The following is a 22,592-nucleotide window of genomic DNA, read 5'->3' on the forward strand; positions in this document are numbered from 1 at the left end:
CTTACCATCTTTTGGACATAATTTTTGGAAAGAAAATTTCACTTCATATAATAAAAATGAAATTATTTCAGTAAAAGGAATACATGAATATTCACTTCAAAGACAAACAAAAACTTCTAATATTGACCACTGATATTCAAAGATTGGCAATGACTATATATACCTAATGGTCCTTCACTAATATTTAATAACTAACTCATATAGCAAAGTAATTGTTAGGTGACTAAAACATAGTGTAGAAAGAGTTCTTTGGAGTAAGGCTGTAAACTTACAAGTTGTACAGTCATGTATAAAATTCTTAATGCAAGATGACCTTCCTCAGTAGAACACTTTCAAATACAAAAAAATCAGAAAATTCAATTTGAAATGTAAACAATAAGGGCTTCCCAAGCACGCCAGTGGTAAAGAACCCACCTGTCAATTCAGGAGACATAAGAGAAGCTGCTTCAATCCCTCTAGGAAAGATCCCCTGGAGGAGGGCATGGCAACCCAGTCCAGTACTTTTGCCTGAAGAATCCCATGGACAGAAGAGCCAGGCAGACTACAGCCCATAGGGTCGCAAAGAGTCAGACACAACTGAAGTGACTTAGCACAAACAATAAGAAAACTTTTAATAAGGAGTCCACAGTTGAAGCAATTCCAAGGCTAGTTAAGTCATGCCATCAAGTACCTCTGCTCTTTCCTCTTTTCTACTCTGCCATCATGAACTTACTGCTTTTGACCTCAGGCTTGTATTTTCGTGGTTCAAGATGAGTTTAACAACTCAACCATCACATCCTGATACACACATCCAAAGACAGGAAGAGAGAATTAACCCCACCCCAATCTTGGGTCCTTTATAAAGAAGGAGGAAACTTCCAACAAGCCTACATAATTGTATCATGTGCTCACTCCTAAATCAATAATCAGAAAGGTACTGGATAATCGTGATAATCTTTGACAAATGAAAATGACTGCTTGGGGCTTGGGATAGTCGCAATTTCTCCTATTACTTAAATCAAACCAAGGAATACTGTTAACAAAGACAAAGGTAAGCCAAACAAAACTGTCACAACCACCAAGATATTTCGAAGATTATAAACGATTTAAGCAAAATGCCTGGCATTACATCTTGTACACTGACATTTTTTTCATTTCCTGATACAATTTAAGCCTTAATTCTAATTCCGAAGTTTGTTAAATTCACTAAATTACAGGAAGGCTTCTCATTCAATTTAATATTTAATATGAGTAGTAAGCAGAGTTCACAATTTGTAATCAATTTTGTACCTTAAGTTTTACCACAAAAATCCTATGAACCAACTTTCCAATGGTTTGATTTCTTTCTGGGCAGAGAGGACACAATTTTTCCAGAAGTTGAGTCAACTCATGTTGATAACAATATTAAGCCACCTCTAAAAATACATATCTAAAATAAACAGACGACAGTTCCATTAAATAAAATCAACACCCCAATTTACCTATAGTGTGGTGCCCCCCTTTTCATTAAAGGTAGCTGAGCTCTCATAGTGGCATTCAGGGAAAGAAAACTTCCTTTTTCAGTTTCAAACGTCAAAATATTAATAGGTATCTTCACATAAGCAACCAAAAATGTAGTAACCAAAAAAAAGTATCAACAGCAAAAAAAAAATGCAGTAACAATAAATACATTAGAAAATACTTCCTTTCTTTCTTAACTTTTTTCAGTTCATTAATGGCTTCTGGATGCTATGCTTCTAAGTTAGGACTTTTCATCACAGATTTGTGAAACATGCTGTAATGTAAGCTCACTGTTGACACTGACCTTTTTCCTTTAGACATTAAACCGAAGGAGACAACCAGGCAGGTAGGTAGACTGATACCTGTTACTACAACAACAACAACAAAAAAAAGATACTATTATTCTTAATACTATTTTGAAGTTTTACTATTCAAACTAAGTATTTCTGTGTTTTACATCTCTATGTGTAGTATTTTGCAAGATGCTCTCCTGAAATCTATGTACAACTCTGCAAGAAATTATGTAAAGTCAGCCTTTATGTACAGTGTGAAAAACATAAGAGCTACCAAGATATATATATGCCAAGTGATTACTTAAAAATTAGGTTAAAATGTGTTCCCCATAAAAGAGCACTGTTAACAGCAATGAGAAAACTTGCATCTAGAGGGCAGGATGGACAGTTTCCTTTTAGATATGCTCAATTTGAGAAGCTGCAGAAATCTGGCCAATAGATAGAAAAAAAACTAGAGAGATCAACATAAATACTACCTATTTGGTTCACACATGTACATGTGCACACACACACACACACACACATACACAGACACACAGTGTTAGATGACAAATACACATCTGTTCATGATCTACCTGTCCTCTAGCAGGAGAAAAGTTACTGTGACACTAAGCCCAAGGTAAATTTTCTGGTGGGATTAGATCATGTTGCTGTTCAGTTGCTCGGTCATGTCTGACTCTTTGCGACCCCATGGACTGCAGCACGTCAGGCCTCCCTGTCCTTCACCACCTCCCGGAGTTTGCTCAAATCCACGTCCACTGAATGGATGATGTCATCCAACCATCTCATCCTTTGTCACCCCCTTCTCCTGCCTTCAACCTTTCCCAGCATCAGGGCCTTTTCCAATGAGTGGGCTCTTCACATGGTCTAATACACCAATAAAACCTGGGGGCTACTTAAGGCAGTCACAGCCATACTGGTCACTCTTATATCCAAACTCACTACTGAAGGCAAAAGAAAACGTGCGCAAGTAAATGTGGCCAAAAAAAAAAAAAAAACAAGTTAACAAACAACTGATGAATCTGTGGGTCAAGTTTCACGCTGCTGTCTGTTCCGTCTCCGTGTCTTCCACGTGAAGAGAACACCTGCTCACGACTGAACACGCAGGTGAGTGTCTATGTACAGGAAACTATCCTGAAGCGCTCACTGTGACAAAGTTACGGTCCTTTAAGTCACGGTCCTTTACGTCACCAGACAGTTCTTCACAGGTTTCTACATAACTTGCACGCACAGGTACTGACTGACTTTGTTCTATAGTTATCTTTTCAAGGATGTCTGTACAGCACACAACTTTGTGAGACAGGGTCCCTTCCAGAACAAACAGCAGGTTTGTTCATTTTCTAATTTAATAAAGATGGTGTCTTCCTCTAGAGCTGAAGCCAAGTAAGTTTACTGCCCATTATGAAAGATCTGGTTCCACAAACTCAAGGTTCTCTTCTGCTCCAGAATTTACATTCCTGGTGTCAGCTGGCCTGTGTCACTAGCACAAACGCTGATATTCTGGCAATTCTACTGCAGTAATAAACTGTCCAGCTGTGACCCAGGAGTCCTGTGCCTTCTGCCACTACCCATGAAACTGCAGCAGGCTAAACATTCACAGTTAGTGACAAGCAGTTTTTGCCATTCTAAGTAAGACCTGTCATTTCCAATTACTCTTCAAGGAGTTACCATACACAAAACCTAATCTACATGACACGACAATCTGACATCACCATGACTGTTGTACATGTGGACAGATATCAATGTATAATTACTATACATTTCTTAAAGTTGTGCTCATATGTTTACAAGGTATTTCTTCCACCTAAGTTCTCTGCTTAAAGGTAAAATCGAAATCCACGGCTTAAGTTTCATCCTTTCCTTACCATTTACTAAGACAGTGAAGTATTTCAGGGCTGTACCATTAAAAAGTAACCGGATACTGGGTACATACATCTTAGTGTAAAATGTGCTTACAGAATTTATCTCAGAGGCAACTAATAATGTTACTTCTCTTAAAAAATATGAGTCACTCAATGCTTCATATTGCATGTTGTTACCTACATGTTCCAGCCTGTTAGCTAATCATTTTCTTTGCAGAAAGTATAATACATATTATAGTTGTCCTTCAGTATCTGATGGAAAGACCCTGATGCTGGGAAAGATAGAGGGCAGGAGGAGAATGGGACGACAGAGCATGAGATGGTTGGATGGCATCACCGACTCGCTGGACGTGAGTTTGAGCAAACTCCGGGAGTTGGTGATGGACAGAGAAGCCTGGCGTGCAGCAGTCCAAGGGGTCACAAAGAGTCAGACACGACACGACTGAGCGACTGAACTGAACTGATCTGATGGAAATTAGTTCCAGGATCCAGCAGATACCAAAATCTGAAACTACTCAAGCCCTTTATCCTACGAAATGGTGGGGGGACAGCTGGCCCTTTGTGTCTGCAGATACAGGATCCACTGATATGAAGGGCTGACGGCAACTACTTTTGATGGTGGCAAAGCCACTAAGACCACTGGAAATCATTACAGAATTTGAGTTCTTTTTATATGATTAGAAGAAGTCATTACAGATTGAAACAATTCTAAATGAAGCTGATTAAACAGTGTAAGAAGCAGAGAAACTGTCAAAATAATGGCAACCCATGAGGCACCAGAATGCAAATGATATACTACTAAGAAAACTTAAGTCTCCCGCAAATCCATACCACTTAACACGAGGATTTAAAAATCAATTAACAAGACCGTACTCAATGTAACTAAGGAAATGGACTATAAAAATCTCTAGCGCTAGATTTTCTTTCCTTATTCACTTATTTCTCTTGACTATACTCTTAAATAAAGAATATAGGAAAGCTAACTATATTTAGTGAGTAAAAACGTCATCATGAAGAAATAGATATACACAAATATAGACAGACACACACATAGCCATAAATATCACCAATTGTTCCATGATATAAAAACCTCCTTTTGGGAAGTTCTCAAACAATGTAAGAGTTTGGAATTCCCAGTGTCTCAAAATAAAATAAGTAACAATTTATTCCATAAACCATAATTTAGTTATTACAAAGTCAGTTAACTTAGCAAAACAATTTTACATATTTTAGGATTTCATTATGTCTATATCATTCTTTCATTTAAATCAGGACACATAATTACAGCACCCAAATCACTGATCATTCGTTATGTGCACTGTACTAAACACTTTAAATATAGTCTTATTTAATCCCAACAACCCTGAAATGTAGGTATTATGTCTTATGTTTTTAAGAAACATAACTAAAATTCAGGAAGTTAAGTGATTTAATGTCAAATAATTAGGGTATGAATTGTAACCACACCATTCTATTAAAAAACCTATAATGGTAACTATTACTGTCATAAACGTGACTTCCTTAAAATCACCCAGGTCCAGTTTCTGATTCTAGGTTCAACTGTAGGTTTCCATTTGGATTCCCCAGCACAAAAGAAAACACCATCCATGCCAACTCAGATATTCTGGCACTTATGTTAGTAGCATTTATTGTAGTAAATTAAGTTCCGACTTATATTTTTCTGGTTCAAGGGTGTCAAATCTCATACTGGGCATCAGGTTCTCATCTAAGCAAAAACCAACCAACCAACCACATATGGTCAAAACAACACTGCAATAGCCCTAGAAAAATAAAACACTTGAGATTAATCACTTTCCAGTATTTCCAATAAAGAATGTTTTTCTCTCAGTATTTGGAGACCATAATTTATTTGTTTTTTAATTGAAGGATAATTGCTTTACAGAATCCTGTTTTCTGTCAAACCTCAACATGAATCAGTCATAGGCATACATACAGCGCCTCCCTTTAGAACCTCCCTCCTGTCTCCCTCCCCGTCCCACCCCTCTAGGTTGATACAGACCCCCTGATTTGAGTTCCCTGAGACACAGAGCAAATTCCCGTTGGCTATCTATTTTACACATAGTAATGTAAGTTTCCATGTTACTCTTTCCATACATCTCACCCTCTCCCTCCCCTCTCCCCGCGTCCATAAGTCTGTTCTTTATGTCTGCATTGCTGCTCTGCAAATAAATTCTTCAAGACCATCTTTCTAGATTCCATATATATGTGTTAGTATATGATATTTATCTTTCTCTTTCTGGCTTACTTCACTCTGTATAAAAGGCTCTAGGTTCATCCACCTCTCTAGAACTGACTCAAAGTTGTTCCTTTTTATGGTTGAGTAATAGTCCACTGTGTACATGTCCCACAACTTCTTTATCCATTCATCTGTCAATGGACATCTAGGTTGCTTCCATGCTGTAGCTTTGTAAATAGTGCTGCAATGAACATTGGGGTACATGTGTCTTCTTCAATTTCGGTTTCCTCAGGGTATATGCATGCCTAGGAGTGAGACTGCTTGGTCATATGGTGATTTTATTCCTAGTTTTTAAAGAAATCTCCATACTGTCTTCCCTAGTGGCTGTATCAATTTACATTCCCACTGACAGTGCAAAAGGGTTCACTTTTCTCCACACCCTCTCCAGCATTTACTGTTTTGTAGACTTTGATGGTGGACATTCTGACCGGTGTGAGGTGATATCTCATTGTGGTTTTGATTTGTACTTCTCTGATGAGCGATATTAAGCATCTTTTCATGTATTTGTTAGCCATCTGTATGTTTTCTTTGGAGAAATGTCTGTTTAGGACCATCGTTTTGTAACTGAGCATCAGAAAGAGAACTAGACTATGTTTCAGAAACATGCATGCTCATTTGGTAAAGCATTAAAATTTCAACTATTTGTTATTTTGCTCTTTTCCTTAAATATATATATTCTACAATATCACCATGTAGCAGTATTAGACTCTTCTATTTAAGAGAAAGAAAAAGTTTTGGCAGGCATCCTTTTTTAATTCGTAACAAATTTCTCCAAAATACTGCATTTTTAAAATACCTTTTATAAAAATAATTTAATGGAAACAGATGTTATCATAATTTATGAAAGTTAGAGTTAGTCACTCAGTCGTGTCTGACTTTTTGTGACCCCATGGACTGTAGCCCACCAGGCTCCTCTGTCCATGGAATTCTCCCTGTAATACCAGAGTGGGGTGCCGTTTCCTTCTCCAGGGGATCTTCCCAACCCAGGGATCGAACCCAGGTCTCCCACATTGCAGGCAGACTCTTTATTGACTAAGCCACCAGGGAAGCCACTTATACTAAATTAATGCATGTTGTCACATGTTAAAGTAGTCATATTTAGAAATGCTAAGATGTTTTGAAGATATACACTTTTCAGACTTCTTTTGGGGCTTTTTTTCCCTTTCAATTGAAAGTAACCACAGTCACAGAAATCTTTCTAGGAGACAAATCATAAGAATTTTCCTGGAGTTCCTCACTTGTTTTAATTGCCCTCTGCTCTGGTAATTCCCACAAAAACTACTTTTCAAATCTCCTTTTCTCACGAAAAACTATGATATCTAAGAATCTAGGAATGTATATAAACACCAGGCGGTAGGGGGAAAAAATCGTTATATTTGTAAATACCCTCTTAAGTTAACAGTGGTTCTTCACCAAAAATCTTAACAGAACTCCGCCAAGAATTTCGCTAAGGCCTATTTTTCATGTTAAAATTAAAAAAGTTAAAGGGGAGAAAATATTTTAACCCAAAGTTGTTTCAAGCAAAGAGTAAAGAGAACCAGAATTACTTTGTGTGTGAGGTTGTTTTTTCCCCGCTCTCAACCCAGTTATCAAGAAAGTGCCGGTAACATTTGAAACCTGAATTAGAGCCAGGTGTATGTAAATAACACTTCACAGGGAAAAACCATTTTGAATTAATATGAGGAGATGCTCTCACTAAAATGACGTAGAATTAGAAACCTTACTCACATTTCCAAGTAATTTTTTTCTAATCCTTTTAGATCGAGCATCCAAGGTAAAAGTTATCCAAGGACAACTGAAATTCACAAATAACTCGACAATTACTTTATATACGGTCAGTTACTTCAAATCTCGCCCTCATCAAAGTTTTGCATGTGTGATGTGTTCCTCAGTCTTGTCGCCACCTCACGACAGAAACCCACCAGGCTCCTCCGTCCATGGGATTTCCCAAGCAAGATTCTGGAGTGAATTGCCGTTTCCTTCTCCAGAGAATCTTCCCGACCCAGGGATCGAACCAAGCCTCCTCTGGCTCCTGCACTGACAGGCGAATTCTTTACCACTGAGCCACCAGAGAAGCCCCTCATCAAAATTATTAGAGGGCTAAGACTGTGGTCAGGTGATCTGAATTTCACAAACAAATGTGTGCAACCTATACAACGTGAGGGTACCGGCACAATTATACCGTGAATTTAACCTAAGGAAAAATATACAGATTTATAAGGGTTTAATAAATACAGAATAACTTTAAACAAGCCTCAATATGCTCTGTTGCCTCCTAAACGGATAACGAAGGGAGCAGGATAATGAACACAAGGAACAAACCGTTCCTTCCACGCAGGCTTCAATTACTCCTCAACGGTATTTTCACATCCAACACACCCCTTTTTACTGACTCAGGGGCCCTGAAGCTTAGCCCTCAACTAAGGGTCAAAAGCGCGCCGTGACCTAAGAGCGAGGGGCTTGGCGCTGTTTTCTGAGGAAGGACATGGCAACCCCACTTTTGAAACTGTGGGGCTCAAAGGACATGCGCAAAGGCCTGCCCGCCGACTCCGCCAGCACCCCCAAAAACAGCCATCGCCCACGCCCGGCGGCCCATCTGCCTAGCAACGCGGCTCCGCCGCCCGGACCCGCCCCGGCCCTCCCAGGAATGCCCACGGGATTCGTCCTACCTCCTTTTTCTTCTGTCCTCCGCCGAGCTGGATGCACAGGAGCAGCAGCAGGAGGAGGAAGGGAAAGCTCCCGGTGGGGAGATACCGCGGCCGCCGCCCCGCCTGCCTCCGGCGTGAAGGAGCGCCCCTGGCACCCATCGCCGCAGGGCAGTGTCTCCTCCACGCGCGGTAACCGTGCGCGCCCAGCTCCTACCGGCGCCCTATACCTGCCAGGCCAGCCTCCGGGAGCCCCCTGCCCGTGCCCCCGTGGATGCCTACGGCCTCGCCGGGGTGCGGGGAACCAGCGGAGGACGCTGAGGAGAAAACTGACGGCGCATCCGGTTCACCGGGAGAGGAGACCTGGAAAGACCCGGGATGGGGCAGGAAGTGGGCGTGGCCAGGGAGCGGGGCCACAGGCGAGGCGCGCTGCGCGGCGCACGCCGCCCGCGATCCGCCGGAGACCCGAGCGGCGGCGGAGGGCGTGGTCCTCTTCGCTGCCTCGCCGATGGGAACCCTAGGCGGACCTGCTGCTGACACCAGCACCTGCTCCCGGGGATGTTCAAGGATCCTGTTTATCCAGCGCTCTACCTGGAACCAGAGACACACATAATAAAATTGCCTTCTTCGGTGATGGAGAAGATCTCTGAGCAATTAGTAAGGATCTGGTCCTTCTAGCTCACGGCAACCCTCTGATCTCCTTGGGACGTTTTTACTCAAAAATAGCTCAAACAATTGAATGATACTGTGATCAGAGTATCCTATAACAGTATCTCTTCCTACTTGCTGTGAACATAGTTTCTTAGCACTTAACATGAAAAAAAAATTTAATAAGAACAGTGATGCTGAATATTATCTTCTAACAATGATTATTTGTCCACAGGTGCATAAACTAATTTTTAAGTGCATTATCTCTATAGGTAATGTTTTCTCGATACAATTTTGCTTTTCATGTTTATTAGTTTTCTCAAATTCATCACACATGTTATTTTGATAGATTGGGTACTACTAATAACTAATGATAACAGTACAAAACATAAATTTTAATATAGCCTTATGGTCGCAGAAGTTTGTTTAAGTCAAATTTCAGTTTATACAACTCTTTTGGCAGAGAAGAATGACTTTCCAGCATAAAAAATTCAAGAAAAGACTTCCAAGCATAAAAAAGGTATATTAGGATAAAATTCTATCAGATTATACTGCCTGTGGGAGAGTAAATGGATTCACCTACTTGAAGAACTGTTTAGCAGTATCTGTTAAAGCTAACGGAGAAGGCAATGGCGCCCCACTCCAGTACTCTTGCCTGGAAATTCCCTGGTAGGCTGTGGTCCATGGGGTCGCTAAGAGTCGGACGTGACTGAGCGACTTCACTTTCACTTTTCACTTTCATGCATTGGAGAAGGAAATGGCAATCCACTCCAGTGTTCTTGCCTGGAGAATCCCAGGGACGGGGGAGCCTGCTGGGCTGCCGTCTATGGGGCCGCACAGAGTCGGACACGACTGAAGTGACTTAGCAGCAGCAGCCTCTAAAGCTAAATACACCTAACCGAGATCCCAAAGTTCAACATGAGCATATATTCACTGAGTGATGTGCACAAATTTGGATAGCTGCTTTATTCAAAAAAGGCCCAAGATGCAAAAAGACCAAATATCCATCAACAGTAAAACAGAGAAATAATCTGTGATATAGTAAGACCATATAACAGTAAAAACAAACTAATGACATTTATGCATATTAATATATGGAATGACTTTTACAACATAAAGACCCACACACAAAAGTAATATATTAGGGTTTGTAGAAATAAAGATCAAGATCAACCAAATGAGAATAAGCAAAGGCTGTTTATTCAGTGCTTGCAACATCAAGTGACTCAGCTGACATCACTTGAGCTTGTGCACAGACTCAAAGGCAGACAGGAAAGTAGGAAACAGCAGTGGAAAGAGAGGAAGGCTTCAAGTGTGCAATGATTGGAGGCTGTAAACATGAGGGAAGCTATCTAGAAAGGAGAATCCCTTATGCGACTGCCTAGGGATGCATATTTGGCTTTCTGTAGTTAGTCTTAAGTTGGAGGCATGGACAAAAATTAGGGAGATTGTCAGTTATTGATCAAGTACTGGCCGTTTGGGATCAATTGTTAGAGAAGTCATGGTTTGTTCTTGAAAAGTGAAAGTCACTCGGTCACGTCTGACTCTGCAATGCCAAGGAAGTCTCCAGGTCAGAATACTGGAGTGGGTAGCCTTTCCTTGCTCCAGGGGATCTTCCCAACCCAGGGATCTAACTCAGGTCTCCCTCAATGCAGGTGAATTCTTTACCAGCTGAGCCACAAGGGAAGGCCATTAAGAAACAATTAAGTGTTTACTTCCCTGGTGATCCGGAGACTAACACTCTATGCTCCCAATGCAGAAGACTTGGGCCTTGGGTTTGATCCCTAGTCAGGGAACACGATCCCACCTGCTGCAACTGAGATCCTGGATGCTGCCACTAAAACCTGGACAGAAAATAAATAAACATACATTTTAAAAAGAGATCTAATAGTTCAGTTCAGTTACTCAGTCTTGTCCGACTCTTTGCGACCCCATGGAATGCAGCACACCAGGCTTCCTTGTCCTCACCAACTCCTGAAGCTTGATCAAACTCATGTCCATCGAGTCGGTGATGCCATCCAACCAACTCACACTCTGTCATCCCCTTCTCCTCCTGCCTTCAATCTTTCCCATCATCAGAGTCTTTTCCAATGAGTCAGTTCATCACATCAGGTGGCCAAAGTATTGGAGTTTCAGCTTCAGTATCAGTCCTTCCAATGAATATTCAGGACTGATTTCCCTTAGGATAGACTGGTTGGATCTCCTTCCTGTCCAAGGGACTCTCAAGAGTCTTTTCCAACACAACAGTTCAAAAGCATCAATTCTTGAGCACTCAGCTTTCTTTATGATCCAACTCTCAAATCCATACATAACTACTGGAAAAAACCATAACTCTGACTAGACGGACCTTTGTTGGCAAAGTAGTGTCTCTGCTTTTTAATATGCTGTCTAGATTGGTCATAGCTTTTCTTCCAAGAAGCAAGCGTCTTTTAATTTCATGGCTGCAGTCAACCATCTGCAGTGATTTCGGAGCCCCAGAAAATAAAGTCTCTGTTTCCATTGTTTTTCCACCTATCTGCCATGAAGTGATGGGACCAGATGCCATGATCTTCATTTTTTGAATGTTGAGTTTTAAGCCAGCTTTTTCACTCTCCTCTTTCACTTCCATCTAGAGGCTCTTTGGTTCCTCTTCGCTTTCTGCCATAAGGGTGGTGTCATCTGCTTATCTGACGTTATTGATATTTCTTCAGGTAATCTTGATTCCAGCTTGTGCTTCAACCAGCCCAGCATTTCTCATGATATACTCTGCATATAGGTTAAATAAGCAGGGTGATAATATACAGCCTTGACATACTCTTTTCCCAATTTTGAACCAGTCTATTATTTCATGTCCAGTTCTAATTGTTGCTTCTTGACCTGCATACAGGTTTCTCAGGAGGCAGGTCAGGTGGTCTGGTATTTCCATGTCTTGAAGAATTTTCCAGTCTGTTGTGATCCACACAGTCAAAGACTTTGGTGTAGTCAGTAAAGCAGGAGTACATGTTTTCCTGGAACTTTCTTGCTTTTTTGATGATCCAATGGATTTTGGCAATTTGATTTCTGATTCCTCTGCCTTTTCTGAATCCAGCTTGAACATCTGGAAGTTCACGGTTCATATGCTGTTGAAATCTGGCTTGGAGAATTTTGAGCACTACTTTGCTAGCATATGAGAGAGTGGAATTGTGCGGTAGTTCAAACATTCTTTGGTGTTGACTTTCTTTGGGATTGGAATGAAAACTGACCTTTTTCTGTCCTGTGGCCTCTGCTGAGTCTTCCAAATTTGCTGGCATATTGAGTGCAGCACTTTCACAGCATCATCTTTTAGGATTTGAAATAGCTCAACTGGAATTCCATCGCCTCCAACTAGCTTTGTTTGTCGTGATGCTTCTTAAGGCCCACTTGACTTTGCATTCCAGGATGTCTGACTTTGGTGAGTGATCACACCATTGTGGTTATCTTGGTCATTAAGATCTCTTTTGTATAGTTCTTCTGTGTATTGTTGCCAACTCTTCTTAATATTTTCTTCTCTATTAGGTCCATACCATTTCTGTGCCCATCTTTGCATGAAAAGTTCCCTTGGTATCACTACTTTTCTTGAAGAGATCTCTAGTTTTCCCCATTCTATTGTTTTCCTCTAGTCCTTTGTATTGTGAGGAAGGCTTTCTTATTTCTCCATGATTTTCTTTGGAATTCTGCGTTCAAATGGGTATAGCTTTCCTTTTCTTCCTTGCCTTTTGCTTCTCTTCTTCTCTCAGCTATTTGTAAGACCTCCTCAGACAACCATTTTGCTTTTTTGCATTTCTTTTTCTTGGGGATGGTCTTGATCACTGCCTCCTGTACAATGTCATGAACCTCTGTCCATAGCTCTTCAGGCACTCTGTCTATCAGATCTAATCCCTTGAATCTATTTCTCACTTCCACTGTAAAAGTGTAAGGGATTTGATTTAGGTCATACCTGAATGGTCTCATGGTTTTCCTTACTTTCTTCAATTTAAGTCTGAATTTGACAATAAGGAGTTCATGAACTTAGCCACAGTCCGCTCCCGCTCTTGTTTTTGCTGACTGTATAGAGTTTCTCCATATTTGGCTGCAAAGAATATAATCAATCTGATTTCCGTATTCACCATCTGGTGATGTCCATGTGTAGAGTCTTCTCTTGTGTTGTTGGAAGAGGGTGTTTGCTATGACCAGTGTGTTCTCTTGGCAAAACTCTGTTAGCCTTTGCCCTGCTTCATTTTGTATTCTAAGGCCAAATTTGCCTGTTACTCCAGATATCTCTTGTCTTCCTACTTTTGCATTCTAGTCCCTTATAGTGAAAAGGACATCTTTTTTGGGTGTTAGTTCTAGAAGGTCTTGTAGATTCATAGAATCATTCAACTTGAGCTTCTTCATTACTGGTTGGGGCGTAGATTTGGATTACTGTGATAAAGCTTCCATAAGCCTCTTATCCTTATCCCTCAGAGGGCAGACATAATGAAAGCCACAATCACAGAAAACTAATCAAACTGATCACATGGACCACAGCCTTGTCTAACTCAGTGAAACTATGAGCCATGCCATGTAGGGCCACCCAAGATGGACAGGTCATGGTGGAGAGTTCTGACAAAATGTGGTTCACTGGAGAAGGGGATGGCAAGCCACTTCATTATTCTTGCCATGAGAACCTCATGAACAGTATAAAAAGGCAAAAAAAACATATGACATTGAAAGATCTGATATTTAGCAACTGTTAAATATATAACACAATAGTTATTAGAGCTAAGCAGTCAAGTCCAACTTAAAGCAACCTACTTTATTGGGTTATGATAGATAAGGTGTTGGTTTCCTGGGCAAGCTGCTGCAGGTTATGGATCCAACCTCTATTTTTATATATGATCTGGCCGTTGTTGGTTATTATATTTACTATCCCAAATTAGAAGTCTAATCTTCTAAGTGAAAGAGGGCCCAAGAGAAAACTCTGCAACGCTAAAAATATTCTATGATCTATTTCTTGATCTGAATGCTGGTTATTACATGAATGCATGCTCTTCATAAAAATCTATTGAGCCAGAAACTTATGATGTATTTATGTGTATTATATCTCAATATAAAAATTTACTTTTTAATAAAGAATTTTATGAAAAGCATATATTTAAAATCCCTTGGAGGCAACAGGCTGAAAATACAAGTTCAGAATGATAAAAATGTAATATAAAGTATTCAACTATTAAATAGAAGAGTTCCTTTTTGTTAATTTTTAATGGATAATGATGACCATCATTTCTATACTTTAAAAATATTTAAAAGAATGCTGTGATTTTTAATTTTTAGATGTCAGTATTTAAAACTTGTGGTAAATGGTTTCTTTGCAACTATTTAAACTTAGGGTGAAAATGTTTAGATATTTGCTTTAAAATGCACAAAAGGATATCTGGTCTTCCATATTTAGAAGGATGTTATCAAAGCATTTTTGAAGACTAAATTCTGGACATTCCTGCCTCTGTCACTGTTGCATCCTTTTGCAATAATAACCTTGTCTATATTCCTTGCCCTTCAAAATCTTGCCCATCTTTCAGTGAACAACTCAGATGTCACCTCTTTGTGATTCCTGATTCCTAGCCAACAGTAGTGAATGTCTCCTTTTGCTTCCATAGATATTTGTAAGTTGCTTATATAAAAACACATATTTAGCATTTGATATAGTTTTCAGAAAATATAAGATAAACATTAATATTAATTATGTCATAATTAAGGATAAAAAATTATAGTCTTGTCGAAACACACTAAAATAAACCATGATGATTACTGGGATCTTAACTGTTCTCTCAAAATAAGTAATCTTTTAAAATATGATTTGAGAAGAGAAAAAAAAATGTGTGATGAAAATGAACTGTTAATCTAGGCATAAAATAACAGGTGATTTTACAAAAGAGTTCAAAGTTATAATTTAACTCTTCTGTACATTATTCTGGAAGAAATATGTATATGGTAAATGATTTCCTAACATAGCTTTCTACCTATATATGTACTTAAGGTATAAAATGCATAAATCTGTAAATTCAACCTTTTAACTGTAGTTTTAAAATATAACCTATCAGTATATTAAGTAAAACAACGTATACATCATATAAATGTACTATATTGAAGAACTATGATAACTTTCCTAATAAACAGAATATTGCATGCATTATTGTTGTATACATATTTGTCTAACTCTATAGTCAGAGTGCCTAGAATAGTCAACCATTTATATTAAATACCTCTTCAACTAAAGCAGCTACTTTTCTTTCCTTCAGATACAAGAGAAAACTAGAAGATGGAAAAGTAAGAAGTGTTTAGGTATCTTTTCTTCAAAATCACCTATTTCTTAAGGCACTAGTTTTATGGTAAAGCAGCAAAACCACTTTATGCATACATGTACACATGCATATATATAATTCACAGATATTTGCATATTTGGTCTATCTCAGCTATTCTAAGAAGTAAGGGTAAGTCAAAATTATGTTTACTGATTGTGATATTGTGATTTGTAAGAAATATATATTAGGCCTTCCTCCTGTAAATGGCACAGGGTTCCTAAAACCCTTGGAACTTCCTAAGTGATGAGAGTGAGAAGTGTCTTTTGAATTAATAACATTGATAAGGTAAGATCTGGAAAGTACCTAAGAACAGGGCTAGTTGCCAGGAGAACCCATGAGGTGATTAAAGATACTTTGTTGAAGTTTGTTGAAACTTTCAGTCTCTCCATCTGACCTCTGGTGGGGGAGGGGAGAAAGGGGCTGGAGGTTAAATCAATCCTGGATGACAGTAATTTAATCAACCATGCCTACCTAATAAAAGCCAGAGTTTGTCGAGCTTCTGGGTTGGTGAACATGTGCAGATTTGGGGAGAATGATGCACTTGGAGACGACATGAGAGCTCTGCTTCTCTTAGCTCATCCCTACCCCTATGCGTCTCCTCCATGTGACTGTTCCCAAGCTACACGCTTTTCTAATAAACCTAATAAGTAAAATGCTTAATAAGTAGTAAGTAATGTTTACCAGCCTAATAAGTAAAATGGTTCCCTGATTCTATGAGACACTCTAGCAAATCAATAGAATTCAGATCATTAGGACTCACAATATATGGACTATCACTTAGTAAAGAATCTGCCTGCAATGCAGGACACCCCAGTTCAATTCCTGGGTCAGGAAGATCCCCTGGAGAAGGGATAGGCTACCCACTCCGGTACTCTTGGGCTTCCCTTGTGGCTCAGCTGGTCAAGAATCCGCCTGCAATGTGGGAGACCTGGGTTTGATCCCTGGATTGGGAAGATCCCCTGGAGAAGCGAAAGGCTTCCCACTCCAGTATTCTGGCCTGGAGAATTCCAGGGACTGTATAATCCATGGGGTCACAAAGAGTCAGACATGACTGAGTGACTTTCACTCACTTAGAGGCACAGATGTTAACCTGGGCTTATGTCTGGAGTCTGAGAAGGGATAGGTGGGAGGGGTAAGGACCGAGGAAGGGAGGTGTGTAGTCATGCAGGGATGAGGACTTCACCTGTGGGATCTGAGGCCATCTCCTATCTACGCAGTTAATAGTGCCCGAACTTTTTTTTTAGTTCAACTGTAGGACACCAGCTGACATTTGAAAATTCCTTGGTGTGGTGGAAAATCCTGCCGCACATCAGAATTGAGCGCAGAACATTTTCAGTAATCAGTGTTTCTTTATCTATCTTACTTAAAAACTACCCAGCACCCAAAGATTATTTTCTTATTAGCTTAATCACTGTCTAAGGCAGTGCTATCAGTGAAACTCTAATTATGGAAATGTCCTATATTTGTACTCTCCAGTATGGTAGCCACTGGCCATATGTGACTACTGAGCACTAGACTTGTAGTTAGTGCAATTAAGGAACTGAATATTTATTTATTTATTTTTAAATAATTTAAATTTCAATAGGTACAGTGGCTATTATAGTAGTCACTACTCTCTTGAATAGTCCAAGATCTTAAAGTTTGTTAAAAAAAAAGTTGGACTATAATCTTAGACAATATATTAAATCCTCATTATTGCAACATTGTAAAAATTTCATAAAATTAAGCATTTAAAAAGATATCCACTACTATCAGCATATATTATACACATATATGTATATACACACACACATGTGTTTTTATATATGTCTAATTTTTTAAGAAAACAGTAATAATATACTTAAACCATAAGTCATTTTAGGGAATTTAATCTGTGAAATTAAAACCTGGTTTATATAAATCTAAATATTGTGCTAATATTTTTATATGATAAACTAAATTTAACAGACTTCTTTAAATGATGCCAAAAGCTATTTCATATATTAGAACTAATATATTTTTATCTCATAATTATAGTACTGAAGGTTGTTAAGTAAATGTTCATTTTAAAACTCTACAATTTTTAAAGCAAATATAACACAATAATTATTTTAAAACAACTTTTAGTGTTTGTCTACACTAGATATCCCCAGAGTGCATTTGTACCAGCAAAATGATTTTTGTGATCTGTTTCTCTTTAAGATTTCCCAAGCATAAGAAAAAGAGAGCGAGGAACAGAAGTAGAAAAATAAGCAGGGGCCAATTTCCAACAAATATTAAATTAATATCATTATAAAAAGCTGTTTCTTGCAAGGAGAGGTGACAAAGTTTAGATGCAAGAAAACCCATTTTGACATGTATACATACAAAAGAGAGAAAGAGTGGTTGACAATTTTATCAAGCCACTCATTTTTAAAGCCAGGGATTACTTAACCCTGAAGAAATGAAAAAGGAGTCTTCTACACTGAATAAAATAATCTCTTTGCTGTAGACAAGACAATCTCCCCATGAGTGTTTCTTCCCCTTTTGTTCTAAGGGAGCTATCAAATGAACATCTTGCTAATGTCACAATTCTCCCAGCAGTCATTACAGTTTCACATTGCCTCTAGTAATTTTCACTAGGCAGAGGGTATGTCTACATTATATATATATAGATATATAGATATTTTACCTTATATTTAGAAAACATAAAGGAAATGGGAGTCTGGCTTGAAAGAGTTGCAGGTTTAGATCAAGAGATGGCCCCATAAAAATTCCAGTGGTCAGTACCATTGGTGTTGGTGAAACCTTGTACCTCTGAAGGAGAAGGCAATGGCACCGCACTCCAGGACTCTTGCCTGGAAAATCCCATGGACGGGGGGGAGCCTGGTAGGCTACAGTCCATGGGCTCTCGAAGAGTTGGACATGACTGAGTAACTTCACTTTCACTTTTCACTTTCATGCATTGGAGAAGGAAATGGCAACCCACTCCAGGGTTCTTGCCTGGAGAATCCCAGGGACAGGGGAGCCTGGTGGGCTGCCGTCTATGGGGTCGCACAGAGTCGGACACGACTGAGGTGACTCAGCAGCAGCAGCAGCAGCAGTACCTCTGAAACTTGCCCTGATTAGGAACCAAACAACCTGGGACAGATGAAACTAAATAAATTATTTCTCACAAGTGGGTTCCCATTCCCTTCTCCAGGGGATCTGCTTGACCCAGGGTCAAAGCCTTGTCTCCTGCCTTGCAAGCAGGTTCTTCACTGTCTGACCCACCAGAAAACTTATTTCTAAGTCAAAAAACAAAACAAAAAAGTTCCAGTGCCAAAGAATCACAATGAAATAATAATTACAGCTTAGTTCAGAGTGAAATTAGCTTCCTGTATGTGGCCAGGGTGACATCTTAAACACTTGAGCAGGAAGAGATTTCAAAGTGACCCCAATGTACATCTTATTACTGAATCTAGTGCCCTGTCCTGGATGAGAGTCTCAGCCCAACCTCAGTGGGACCTAAATTTGATAATAACCTCCAGGTAAAGAACACACCTGAAGTGGAACCAAGTTGAGTTTTTTGGTTCATTGCAAACAGAGAAGATAGATTACCATGAGGAACTGGGGGGAATCTCAGTAAGACAGTGTTAGAAAAAAACTTGCTATAGGATTTAGGTTTGGTTTTAATTTTTGTGAAGGATTTTTAAAAATATGATTTTGCTCTGGATTAGGAGCAGATAACAGGGAAAAGATTATGTCTGGAAAATTTTGTCTAGAAGGTTACAGGAACAAAGTGGAGCTCGAGATAAAATTGATCAGAGACGGGGCAGTCACTGATATTAGCTGAGATGGGGCATGTTTGGTCATTTTTGTGGTTTGTACTGTGTTCTTTTTTTTTGTCTGTGTTCTGACAAGATTATGAAAGGGACTCATTTTTGTCTTGCTCAGTCATAGTCACAAAGTGACCTTGTCCAAGGTTGGTGTGTTCTAAAAAGTTTTTTAATATTCAGCAGAGGAAAAACTAAGGCCTGTTAAAGCCAGAAGAATCCAAGCTACCTGGAATCAGGATCTAATTTGTTCTTTCTCATCTTGAGCAAAATTATCTTAATTTTCTAATTGAAAAAGTATAGGATTCTTATGACGCTAAACAATGCATAAGCATGCATGCGTGCATGCTCAGTCGTGTCCCACTCTTTGCAATCCCATGGACTGTAGCCCACCAGGCTCCTCTATCCATGGGATTCTCTAGGCCAGAATATTGATGTATGTTGCCATTTCCCCTTCCAGGAGTTCTTTCAGGCCCAGGAATCAAACCCACCTCTCCTACATCTCCTGCACTGCAGGCAAATTCTTTTCTGCTGAGCCACCGGACAAGCCCAAACAATGCATATAAGTGAATTATTACAAAGCTCAGAATTTATAAATTCTTAATAAATATTTGCTAGCTCTATGATTATCTTTTACCATTACATGGAAAATACGTTGCCCTCTGCTGAATAGAAAACACTCTGACTGTCTTTATCTTTGTACTCCCAGCTCCAATTACAGTGGAGTGTTTGGGTGCTGGGTGCTAGAGCTAGATGACTTCCTATACTTCTTAGTTGGCTGTGTGACTTTAGGCAGATTATCCCACCTCTCTGTGCCGCAGTTTCTTCATTTGTAAAATGAGACTAAGAATGGTACAATGGAGATGAAAGAAGTGACTGCATGCCAAGAATTTAGAAGGGTACTGAAAACATTATAAATTCTATATGTTATCTCCCACTGTGGTCATAGGTGCTCAGTAAATATTTAACAGAATCCAGATATTTAGTCTCTACTCTACCAGACACGGACAGGCATCACCCTTGCCTAAGAAACATGGTAGATATCCAGCATGTCTCCATTGGAGGGAGGAGTCGATCAGTGATGTGAAAAAGCATCTTTCTAGCTGTTGGGTGGAGAATAGATTACCAGGGAACGAGGCTGTGACCAAAGACTTCAGTCCCACATTCCTAATACTGTCCATGTTGCAATACAGGAGACTAGAAAGTTTTTTCCCCAGAAGTGTTACACAGATGCCCCTCTGTGTTAGACAGTGGTCCCCAGCTTTTTTGATACCAGGGACCGATTCATGGAAGACCATTTTTCCATGGACGGAGAGTGGGGAATGGTTTCAGGATGATTCCTGTGCATTACATTTATTGTGCACTTTATTTTTATTATTATTGCATCAGTTCCACCTTGAATCATCAAGCATGAGATCCCAGAGCTTGGGGGGTCCCTGACGTTGAGGAAAGTGTAAAAAGAAAATGCAGAACAGCAGAAAACAGTTTGAAAACCAATGACTAGAAACATTAGGCATTAATATTTAACCCTAGCAGCCTGTTCTCATTTTCCTAAACATATTCACTTCAAATAGTATATCTAAGTAATTTTAGTATTTTTCAAACACTTGGCCATTTAAAACAAGTTTTCTATGATGAGTGTTTCTTAGAAGTATTCTAGAATAAAAATGATTTTTATGTGATCATAAATTATACTCAATTACTTTTAAAGTGTATCTTAGTAACTGAAAATTTTATTTGAAGTACTGTGTCCGTGTAATCAACAGGAATTAGATTATTTTTGTAGGTATTGTTAAACTTCAGTCTAGTGCTACTTCCCATAACATTAAAACATTCCCTTGTATTCATATAATTCAGTAACATTTATAAAAATCCTTTGCATATGGTCTTTTCCTTATTGTTAAATATCTGCCCTAGAATGTCAATCAAACTAAATATAATTTATTTAAAACACAAATATTAAGAAATAGTCTAGCTAAAGATCCACCAAATGGAATTACAGTATTAAAGAGCAATGTGTATATATGCTCAGATGCTAAGACATGTCCAACTCTTTGTGACCCTTTGGAATATAGCCCACCAGACACCTCTGTCCAGGGGATTTTACAGCCAATGGAGAGGGTTGCCATCTCCTCCTCCAGGGGATCTTCCCAACCCAGGGATCAAACCCATGTCTCCTGCGTCTCCTCCATTGGCAGGAGGATTCTTTACCACTGAGCCACCAGGGAAGCACTTATATAATTATATTTTAGAACCTAATGTTTGTCTTTGGGATGTTTTTAGAAATCTCCTCCAGCAAATGATTTGATAATGTAGAATGGTTATCTCAAATGGCGTTTCACTTATTTGTTCAGCATGTTTTATGTATCTGGAGTAGCCAGTGGAGCATAAGATGGGGCCAAGAAATATCATTTCAAAGAACTGTGCTTTGGTTAGTCACTAGTGGGTCCACTGTGGGGACCAACAGGAAGGGCGTTATTTTCTTGAATTCTTGTATACCAGATGCCCTGAGGTCCAAATTCAAAGTCTTTCTGCTTTTTGGCAGAATGCTCCCAAAATATTCCAGACTCACTAAAACAATGCAGTTCATCTTAATGAAATTATATAAAAGGAAGATAGAGATATGGACCAATGATTGAAGCTCTTTAATTCATGCAATCGGTAGCAATTTGTTTAAAGAAGAAACGAATCCAAGAGGTTCACAGGAGTGCATAGAGAGCATCTCAGAGATTCTGAAATAATTGAAGAACTGTTCCGCAGAGCCAAGAAAACATTGGAAAGGAAACTATGAAGCCAGGTGAGCAGAAGAGATAATTTCACTCTCCTTATTATGCCAAACAAATCTCCTGAGCCTGGACAGAAGAGAGTTTGCTGCAGAATATGTAACAGGGTTATTCTGATTTGTAGTTCTCAGGGTTTAAAAATGCTGTAATTTGTTAGGATACAAGTGGCCAATTTAACTTATTTTTACTTCTTTTCAATTATCTCCTCTTTTGAATTATATATAAAAGGTTAAATTGAACTTTAAAAATGTAATGAATACACTATACACTGACTCTTCAGATATTAATACATGGCTTTCTTCCTAATTTATTTCCTAAACCCACCAAATAAGATACCTTGTATGCTAATAGCCACATGCCAATAATTTTATTTCACTGAATAAATGTTCATTTTAACCTTATCATTTTCAAGGAAAGAAAGAAGGAGTAGTGGTTTTTTTTAAACACCACTGAGGTAAGTTTAATTTTCTTCATATTAACAAAATCAAGTATTTAACTAAATTATAATCAGTCATTAAGTTTTATTGGTAGAATA

At 39.0% G+C, this 22,592-nt stretch overlaps 1 protein-coding gene across 5 annotated transcripts in view; it reads right to left on the bottom strand.

Annotated features, from left to right (window-relative positions):
- Window positions 1-8,906, bottom strand: part of TUSC3 (tumor suppressor candidate 3) — a 215,625-nt gene extending 206,719 nt beyond the window's left edge. For all 5 annotated transcript variants that reach the window (XR_009691654.1, XR_009691655.1, XM_061134934.1 and 2 more), the window contains exon 1: window positions 8,561-8,906. Coding sequence is in view for 3 of the 5 variants with exons in the window: in XM_061134934.1 (XP_060990917.1) it covers window positions 8,561-8,698 (138 nt within the window). In the remaining 2 variants the exon portion in view is untranslated. The remainder of the gene's footprint in view (window positions 1-8,560) is intronic.
- Window positions 8,907-22,592: the final 13,686 nt, after the last annotated feature.

This window comes from Dama dama, chromosome 32 (assembly GCF_033118175.1).
Source record: "Dama dama isolate Ldn47 chromosome 32, ASM3311817v1, whole genome shotgun sequence".
In the NCBI taxonomy this organism is placed as follows: domain Eukaryota; kingdom Metazoa; phylum Chordata; class Mammalia; order Artiodactyla; family Cervidae; genus Dama; species Dama dama.